Below are 9,315 nucleotides of genomic sequence, written 5' to 3' on the forward strand. Positions count from 1 at the left end.
TTAGAATTTAGAATTTAGAATTATTTAGAATTTAGAATTATTTAGAATTATTTAGAATTTAGAATTATTTAGAATTTAGAATTTAGAATTATTTAAAATTTAGAATTTAGAATTATTTAGAATTTACGATTTAGGATTTAGAATTTAGAATTTAGAATTTAGAATTATTTAGAATTTAGAATTATTTAGAATTTAGAATTTAGAATTATTTAGAATTTAGAATTATTTAGAATTTAGAATTATTTAGAATTTAGAATTTAGAATTTAGAATTTAGAATTTAGAATTTAGAATTTAGACTTTAGAACAGGAATATTACCAGCTCTAAAGGGACAGGTATAACAGCCCAGAAAACCTTCATTTGCACGAAGATTTCAGATTCCAGATTCCACATTCCTCATCCTTACTGCAGGAAAAGTTTCCGGGGCGTTCTCACGGCGTGGCCACAACAGGAGCAGCGTGGAAGAACAATTCCCTGTGGAATTAAATAAATGTGAATTAAATAAAAACTCCCTCCTCCCAATTCCCTGTGGAATCCTCAGGACCAGAGCAGGAGTGAGGATGGGACAGGGGCACAGAAAGTCCTGGCAGGACCTTGGTTCTTTGTTCCCTGGGTCCCCATCAGGGACAAATCACTGCAGACACTGGTGAGGAGCCCCCACTGCTCCTCCCATCCCAGTAACCCGAGTCTTCCTCTGCATTTTTCATCTGAAAATAGAGATTACAGCGAGGCTTTAATCCTGCCTGCACTGCAAACATTCCCTGGCGTTCCCTCCTCCTTCCTTGGAGAGGCCAGAGGGTCCCTGGGATCCAGAGTTCCCTAAGGCATCACTGAAGGTCGCACAGGACCCAGGTTGTTTTATCCCCAGTGCTTTGGATTTCCCTCCTCTCCTATGGTCTCCTCATTTTTTTTGGTCTGCAACTGCCAAACTTCAAGCACTGGAAGCACAGGTTTTATTTTATGGGTGTTTATTGCAAGTTGAGAGAAAATCCCTCAGTTTCTTCTGAAGTGCATCAGTTGTTGGCTTTCAGCTCCAAATGATTTCACATTTTGCTGTGATGCCAAGAGGCCAGAGCAGGTGGGGTGGGCCAGAATCCACCTGTGACGCCTCCAGAAAATCCAAACCTGATTTGGGAACATCCTTCCCTGAGCTCCAGGAATTGCCTCAGCACAAAAATCCTTTCTCGTTGGTTAAATCTTGAAATCCCAGTCACTGCTGGTTCTCAAAAACTTCACACCATCCTCTGGGAATGCTGTTAAAACCCAGGGGGGTTGTTTTATTCAAATCTTCATTTTATTTGGTTTAAACTTTGCCTGCTTGAAGAGGCAGAAGCCAAAGTGACCAAGCCCCTCTTGGCTCTGGATAACTGAGTGTGCACCAACATTTGGAGCAGGATTGCTCCCACTGGAACAGCCATGGCAACAATTTCCTCACATCCCCAGTGGCTTGTGAAGGGCATCAAATGAATCTCAAATTCATTTCATGTCAAATGAATTAAAGTGTCACCATTTAGCCCATGGTGACACTTGAAAGGTTCAAATTGAGGGCTGGCTTGAGGGAAAAACAATTTGCTGAGCAACACCGGGTGTTTTTAAGAAGATGAACACTTTGAGATTTGCTGAATGTGTTTTCCTCTTGTCTTATAGAGTATTATGGAAAGGAGTCAGGATTTGATTCAGAAATATACAAAAGTGAGTAAATCATTGATGTTATCATTAATTATTTTTATAGCCTGATGCAATCTGGTTATTTTTTTCCCTGGGAGCTTTTCCTGTCAGCCTGACTGCTCATGCAAAGTGCAAGGCTCACTATAAATATATGATAATAAAAATACTACAGGAGGAAAGCTCTGGAAGTCTCTTTATCATGCTGACTTTTATCCCACAGGATCCCTTTTGGCCAGAGAGGCAGATTTTGCTTTTCCAATGAAACCCCTATTTGCCAGAGAAAAGGAGCCTTTCACCCTCTCCTGTTACTTCTCCTCTGATTTACTGGACCACCAACGAGGCATCAGCTGGTTCAGAGATGGTTTGTAGGCAACAGCTGACTTTATGTGCATTTTCCTCTGGAATTCTTAGCTGTAAAATGGAGTGTTCACAGGAAAAAAAAAAGGAAATAATTAAAATTCAGGATTCCTGAGCTGTTCTCAGGTCTGCTCAAGCTACAGATGTTGCTGTTTTATGTTTGTCTTTTCTCTGTTTGTAAAGGATGGTATTGAAATGTTCTGGAGGTTATGCCATTCCTCTTCATGAGAAAATGTTAAGAGCTTTAATTTGAAAAGCCTGTGGTTCTCCAGTGAGAAAAAACTTTGGGATACTCTATGTTGCTCTGCTGGCAATCAAGGATTTGTGTCTTTCTGAGGAGCAGAGTCCATGGCTGCAATTCAGGGGCACAAAAATAACCCCAGGAATGTCTCAGAGATCCCTCATCTCATTCTGTGCTTTTTTGAAGCATTTGGAAATAAATATTGCCTCTCCTAACCAGGCAGATCCAGGTGAGCTTCCTTTCCCCCTTGTGCTCCACAGGGGAGCTGCTGCAGGACTCAGAACATCACAAATTGAGGTACCAGGAGTGTGAGGCCTCTCTGACAGTGCCCTGTGCCCACAAAGAGGATGAAGGTTTCTACACCATCCGTGTCCCCTCGCTGGATGGACACAGGGAGCAGACCACCTACGTGTTTGTCAGAGGTATCTGCAGAACCTACACATCTCCCTTCCCAACACCTTGGCATAAAGGAATTCCCACCCTCACCCACAAGGAAATTCATTTGGTGTGTGGATAGAACTAGCACAATGACCAAATCTTATTTTTTCAGTGTTAGAAAACAGGATTTGTGTTACTGGGATAGGCCCTTAGACACTTAAAATTAAGCTACTCAGTGAAAATTTTGGAAAAGAACAAAACAAAACAGAACCACCCTCATCTGGTGTTTTACAGATGCTGCAGCACCCACAGCTGGAGCCCCAGGATCCCCCCTCAACGTGAAATGCCACGATGTGAACAAAGACTGCTTGGTCCTTTCTTGGGTAGCACCCAGCGATGATGGAGGAAGCCCCATCCTGGGATTCCTCATTGAAAGGTCTGTCAGACATCACCTCTGAGCCAAGAAACCTCATTTTCTTGTGGAAACAGAGCACAGGAGCCCCGTGGGCTGTGTTTCCCTGCAGGTGTGTGGCTGGCTCAGAGGAGTGGGTGCAGTGCAGTGCTCAGCCTGTCAAGGGCTGCAGGTGCCCAGTGCTGGGCCTGGCTGAGGGACAAACGTACCAATTTCGGGTCAAGGCTGTCAACAAGGCTGGCACCAGCCACCCTTCAAAGGCCAGTGACCCTGTTACAACCCTGGATGCCAGCAGGGACAAGAGAGTGACAGGTTGGTACCAAAGCCAGCACAATTTGCTCCCTCAGGACCTGCAGGAATAATTGAGTGCAGATTGCCCAGATCCTCCCCATTCCCACAAATGTCTTCGCTGAGCTCGTCTTGGGAGCATTCTTAACAGAAAAAGCTCCAAATATCTTTGTTGGTGACATAAAATGTCAGTAATTAGACACAGAAGGAATGACCCAGTGCTGGGGTCTGTCTTTCTCCCTGTGGGGAGGTGACACTGCCCTGTTTGTCACTGCAGTGATCCCATACGACGACGGCAGGACCATAGAAATATCCAAGGATGACCTGGAGGGTGAGTCCAGATTTCCCCAAAGTGTTTTGCCTCCTTCTTCATATTGAAGAATCTTAATTTACAAGGGGAGAACAGAATCCATTGTAAAAGAAGTTTATTTTCCTGCCACTTTATCACTAAAGCCTTTTCTGCCTTCTCGTAGGACACATTAAAATTCCCTTGCCACCCACCAATGTTCATGCAAGCGAGGTCAGAGAAGATTATGTGGCTTTGGCCTGGGATGAACCAGACCCAAGAGGCAGAGAACCACTGAATTATTATGTGGAAAAGGTAAGAAAATAATACCACACAGGACAGGAGCTGCAGGGCAGAACCATTTCTTTCTCAGGTGGGCCACGGCACAAGTGGGGCCATTCCCAGTTAGGAACTGGGGAGATCCAGCCTCAAACCTGGCTGGTTCAGGCTCCTCCAGCCCCACAGGCTCCCTGAGCCATTAATTCAAGGATTAATGATTAACAAGGAATGGACAAGGAATTTTAGCACCACAGAACAGTGACAGAATTCTAACAGGAAGAACTGTTCCTGCCCCACTGAAAGGTGGAAAAGCTGTGAAGAACTGCACAATTCCCCACTATCCTGTTCCCCACTAATCATTCTGTTGGTTAATTAATATCTTCTGCCAGTCTCCTTTCACGCATTTTTATTTCTCATCTTCTACAGCAAAGGGGCCCTCTGTTGCCAAGGGTGAAAAGTTTGGGTACATCAACAAGAAATACATAATTTATGGCTTTGGTTTGTGTTTTGTTTGGAGCTTTTTTTTAAATTCCTTTCCTACAAAGCTCAGCTTTGGTCAGGAGGGTTTTGTGCTTGCAGTAGGAGCTGTAAATCTTCACCTTTTTCATTGCAGTCGCTCGTAGGCAGCAATTCCTGGCAAATGGTGAACCTGGAGACGCCAGCAAATTCCCCAAGATTTGCACTCTTTGATCTGGTTAAGGGAAAATCGTTCCGGTTCCGCGTGCGATCCGTGAACAAGTTTGGGATCAGCGAGCCCTCCCTGCCCAGCCCACCCATCACTGCTGGGGCAAAACTGGGTAATTATTGCTAAATCAAATAAAAATGGTGAAATCAGCTCTGCACTCAGCATGGGGAGAGGGGCACTGACTGAAAGGAATGAGGGGGATCCCCTGCTCACACTCTGCTCTAAACTTCGTGGGCTACGATTACACAGCAGCGGCTTTGATAGAAGGAAATCTCTTGAAGCCTTAAATCCTTCTTTAATTGGTTTGCAGTTGGACAGGGCAGTGTTAATCTAAGCAAGCAGCAAGTGGGGAATTACATTTAATAAAATAGGAAGAGTTGAAGGCTGTGTTTAATCCAAGGATGCTTCCAGCATGGTGTGAGGGAGGTGACAGCGTGGAAGGAATGACAGGAGGCTGCAGCAGCCTGGGCTGGGGGGCTCAGACAGGACAGCAGCCTCTGCATGGCTGCTTTGGGTTGTTTTATCCCTGGACTGAGCTGAGAAAGAGGCCAAAGGCTCAGGTTGGTGTTCCTCTTCTGCAGAGAGATGAGCACTGACTCTCTTTGTTTATTGTCCCACTCATAAATGGAAATGCAGAGTGGAGCAGGTCCCAGTTTAGGATGGAGCCGAGGACAATCAACAGATGAGTTTTGTTCCTCCTCTGCTTCAGAGGAGCTTTTGTGGGGTAACTGCAGGAATCAGGGGGAGAGGAGACATCTGGAAAACCCAAGGACAAAACCAGATCCTGTGGAGTGGGCCCTGCCCATGGCTTCTTGCTCTAATTCCAGAATGGTTTGGGTTGGAAGGGACCTCAAGGCTCATCCATAGGCAGGGACCTTCCACCATCCCAGGCTGCTCCAGCCCCATCCAAACATCCTCTGAGCCAGGGATGGGGCAGCCACAGCTTCCCTGGGCCACAATTAGAAAATGGTGCTCTGGAAAAGGAGAATAAATCAAAGAGGCCAACTCATTAATAATAGCTTTGGTGTTATCTAAATTATAGATTTTAACCCCCACCGCTTTTGTCTGTGTCTTTTGTTTGTTTCTTCCCTTTTTTTAGCTCCTCTGCCTCCACCATCTCAGGTTTTGGCATTCAGAGACACCAAGACATCTGTTGTTCTGCACTGGGACAAACCCAAGGATGGCCTGGAGCCCCTGGGCTATTACATCTACTGCCGGGAGACGGGCACGGAGGAATGGCAAACAGTCAATAACAAGCCAGTGACATGCACCCAGTGAGTTCAGCTCCTCTGCTCTGCTGAGGGATCACAGGGGCCCAACCTGCATTCTTCTGTTTCTGGCTGGAGTCGTGTTTCAGATAAAAAAAGAACTTCCTTCAGTCCCCACACGCAGGCTGGCACGCACACCAACACCACGGCCTCTTGGAGAGCTCAGCATTTGTCACTCTGTTAGGAACAGCAAGAAGAGTGGCACAGACTCTCTAGGGAGCCCATCAGGAGAATGTCTCATAGTTTATTATTTCAGCTCTGTTTTATAGACTGATTTGTGGAAAGTACAGAAAGGAAACTCTTATTGGTTAGTAAATCACTACATCACCATCACTGGTCAGTGGGGTTCACCACCCCCTGACTTTCTCCTGCAAAGAAAACAAGAGACAGACAACAACACCTGCAAGGCTGTTTTCTGTCTTTGAGGATTGTTTTGAATCCTTCCCATGAATTTCCCAGGCCAGCTCTCAGGCAGGACTGAGAGAGCTTCGTGGTCTGTAATTTCTACAGGCTCTCTGTTCCAGAGTTAGACACAGAGTCCACAAGGATTGCTCCAAGCCTGGCTTTTACACCCAGAGCTGGCAGCAAAGGCTGTGTGTCCTCCCCAGGCTGGGGCTGTACAGCCCCACAGAGCCTGGGGCACAACCACATTCCATGGCTTTGCCTGTTTTCCAGTAGAGTAAATCAGTGTCAATCACACCCAGAATTTACAGCCGCTCTCCAGCTGCAGGGGCCACGAGTCAAGCAGAAAAATCCATTAAAAATCTTGTTTATCTCCCTGCCAGTGGTGATTCCTCTCCATCTGATCCATACCCAGTGTGATTTATTTGGAGCCATTTGATGTGATACACTCATTTGTAATGACAAATAATGATTTTGCAAGAACAAAGTGTGTTGCTGTCTCTTTCAGCACTGTTTACCTGTACACAGGCAAACACAAACATATTCCTTTTCTCTCCCAGATTCACTGTTCCTGGGCTGCAGCCTGGAAAGGAATATGTGTTTTGTGTGAAATCTGTCAGTGAGGCAGGGCTGAGTGAGAGCTCACCACAAACAGATCCCATCGTTGTCAGGCCGGCGATCGGTGAGTAGTGACCAAAATAAAACTCCTCCAGCTCCCACCTGTCAGGCACAGCCACTGCTGTCTCTGACAGGGACAGAGAAACAAAACAAAACTCATTTTCTTGTGCCCTGCAGCTCCTGCCATTAATTACACTTGCCAAGCATGGACAGAGTTAATTAATTAGCGTTTTGACCTAGCAGTGTTGTGTTAATTTGGCTCTGGGTACAAGTGGCCATTTTAAGTTCTGAGTTGTGTGATGTCTGGAAATCAACACTGAGAATTTCTCAGGGAAATTAGAAAATCCAACAAGCTGGTGTCATCTAACCCTCCATGCTCCCCATTTTATCAACCCCACTTTGTGTGGCTTTTCTGCCACACAAACAATAAAGCAGCAGGTAAGAGGCACATCCAAGGCTTTTGCTGTGGTTTCCAGATGAGGTGAGTGTTGTGTTGACTGTTCCTGCTCTGTCTGTCCCTCTGTGCCAGCCTGTCCCTCGGCCCCACGTGGCTTTGTGCTGCTGCACTGTGGCAAGGCTGAGATGACCATTGGCTGGAAAGCCCCCAGGCACAAAGGAGGAACAAAAATCCTGGGATATTTCCTGGACCAGCACGACCACTCTGAGCCAGACTGGCACGAAGTCAACACTCAGCCAATTCCTCGGCGCGTTTGCACGGTATCTGTTTGGAGCACAGCTGGCAACAGCTGCACTCAGGGTTGAGCTGGGTTTTCTCCACTTCTGCATTGTCCTGCTGGTCCCCAAGCCAAGCAGGGATGAGCTAACCACATCTCCTGCCCTTCTGCACCCCAAGGTCAGCAGCCTGCAGGAGGGGCACCTGTACGAGTTCCGTGGCCGTGCCATGAACAGGGCTGGAGTTGGGGAAGTGTCAGAGCCCAGTGACTGGTTCAGATGTGAGGAATGGACAATGCCAGAGCCAGGTATCCCTCGTGTAAAGCCAGCCAGGAAAATGTCACCAGCTGTATTTATCTCCTTACTCATCCAAGGGGTTTCTTCCATAGAAATAGAAATTGCTGCCAGGACAGAAATGCACACAAACACTTCCAGGGATGTTCTGATGCAGGCTGGTTTTCCTCCATTATGCAGATAAAACACACAGATATTTTTATAATATTGTTTCCAGCGAATGAAGACTCAGAATAACTCTAAACCCTGTTATTTTACACCACAGCAAGTACCATGAAAGCAGCTAGTTATTATTTTATAAACCAACCCCTCATTACCATAGAAAGCAACCCCTACAGACCCACTATTCAATCTCTACCTTAAACTCTGCTCTCTGATTTTGCTGTTCCCTTGTGTGCCAGGCCCTCCCTACGATGTGAGGTGCACTGAGGTGAGGGATTCCTCCCTGCAGCTGCACTGGGAAGCTCCTCTCTACCTGGGGACAGGACCACTCACAGGATATTTCATAGAACTGTGTGAAGAGGGCTCAGAGGAGTGGAAACAAATAAACAAAAAGCCCACAGCCACCACCCACATGAAGGTTTGTACCTGCTCTTAGTGTCCAAGTGCTGGTTCTCTTAGTCTGACATTAATTCCTGGCTGTGTTTCCTGCAGGTTGAGGAGCTGGAGACAGGGAAATGTTACATTTTCCGAGTACGAGCAGTGAACAAGGCTGGAGCTGGACCCCCTTCGCTCCCCTCGGATCCTGTGGTGGCTAAAACCAAACCTGGTAGGAAAATAAAAGCCGTGAGACTGGGCCAGTCTATAAATAAATGGATGATCTGGGTGAAAAACTGCTTTGTGATGCATCAGCTATTTGTTTCACAGCAAGAAACACCCTCAGAAAAAACAAAGATGAACAAATCAAACCACCCAAATTAATTAGCTCTGACTGTGCGCTGCGTGGTTTGGTTTTGGGGGTCATTTTTTGAGTTAGATGTGCAGAAGCTCAGCCCTGATCTGCTTTGGTAAGGAATGTTCTGTGGGTTTTTTTGCTCATACAGGCACAAATGAAATTGAACTCGGGGTGGATGAAGAGGGTTTCATTTATATGGCCTTTGAAGCTCCTGAAAAGAATGACTCCTCTGAATTTATCTGGTCAAAGGACTATGAGGGACCTCCAGATGCTGACCGAGTCCAGATTGAAGAGAAGGGCAATAGGTGAGTATCTAATGACACTGGGAAAGTGAATCATGGTCTGCTGAGTACAGAACACATGAAACACCAAGAAAAACGTGAAGACAAATGTTTTCCCTCTCCTTTCCCTGATTCCCAGCCCTGGAGTCCATGAAATGGAATCTGGGGAGCAGCTGCCATTGATATTTCATCAATGATTATAATATCAATTGATATAATATCAATATATTATATTATATAATTGATATAATATAATATAATATATAGATATTACATCAATGATTATAATATC

The 9,315-nt window shown here is 45.7% G+C and overlaps 1 protein-coding gene across 1 annotated transcript in view; it reads left to right on the forward strand.

Moving 5' to 3' along the window:
* Positions 1-9,315, forward strand: part of MYOM3 (myomesin 3) — a 26,897-nt gene that overhangs the window by 6,872 nt on the left and 10,710 nt on the right. Inside the window, exons 6-20 of the mRNA XM_033519636.1 lie at positions 1,614-1,691; positions 1,888-2,028; positions 2,526-2,687; positions 2,938-3,079; positions 3,168-3,367; positions 3,621-3,674; positions 3,817-3,944; positions 4,522-4,705; positions 5,693-5,867; positions 6,824-6,945; positions 7,411-7,598; positions 7,735-7,861; positions 8,249-8,427; positions 8,502-8,616; positions 8,891-9,047. Coding sequence (XP_033375527.1) covers positions 1,614-1,691; positions 1,888-2,028; positions 2,526-2,687; positions 2,938-3,079; positions 3,168-3,367; positions 3,621-3,674; positions 3,817-3,944; positions 4,522-4,705; positions 5,693-5,867; positions 6,824-6,945; positions 7,411-7,598; positions 7,735-7,861; positions 8,249-8,427; positions 8,502-8,616; positions 8,891-9,047 — 2,152 coding nt within the window. The remainder of the gene's footprint in view (positions 1-1,613; positions 1,692-1,887; positions 2,029-2,525; positions 2,688-2,937; positions 3,080-3,167; positions 3,368-3,620; positions 3,675-3,816; positions 3,945-4,521; positions 4,706-5,692; positions 5,868-6,823; positions 6,946-7,410; positions 7,599-7,734; positions 7,862-8,248; positions 8,428-8,501; positions 8,617-8,890; positions 9,048-9,315) is intronic.

The sequence above is a fragment of the Parus major genome, chromosome 23 (genome assembly GCF_001522545.3).
Source record: "Parus major isolate Abel chromosome 23, Parus_major1.1, whole genome shotgun sequence".
Classification (NCBI taxonomy): Eukaryota; Metazoa; Chordata; class Aves; order Passeriformes; family Paridae; genus Parus; species Parus major.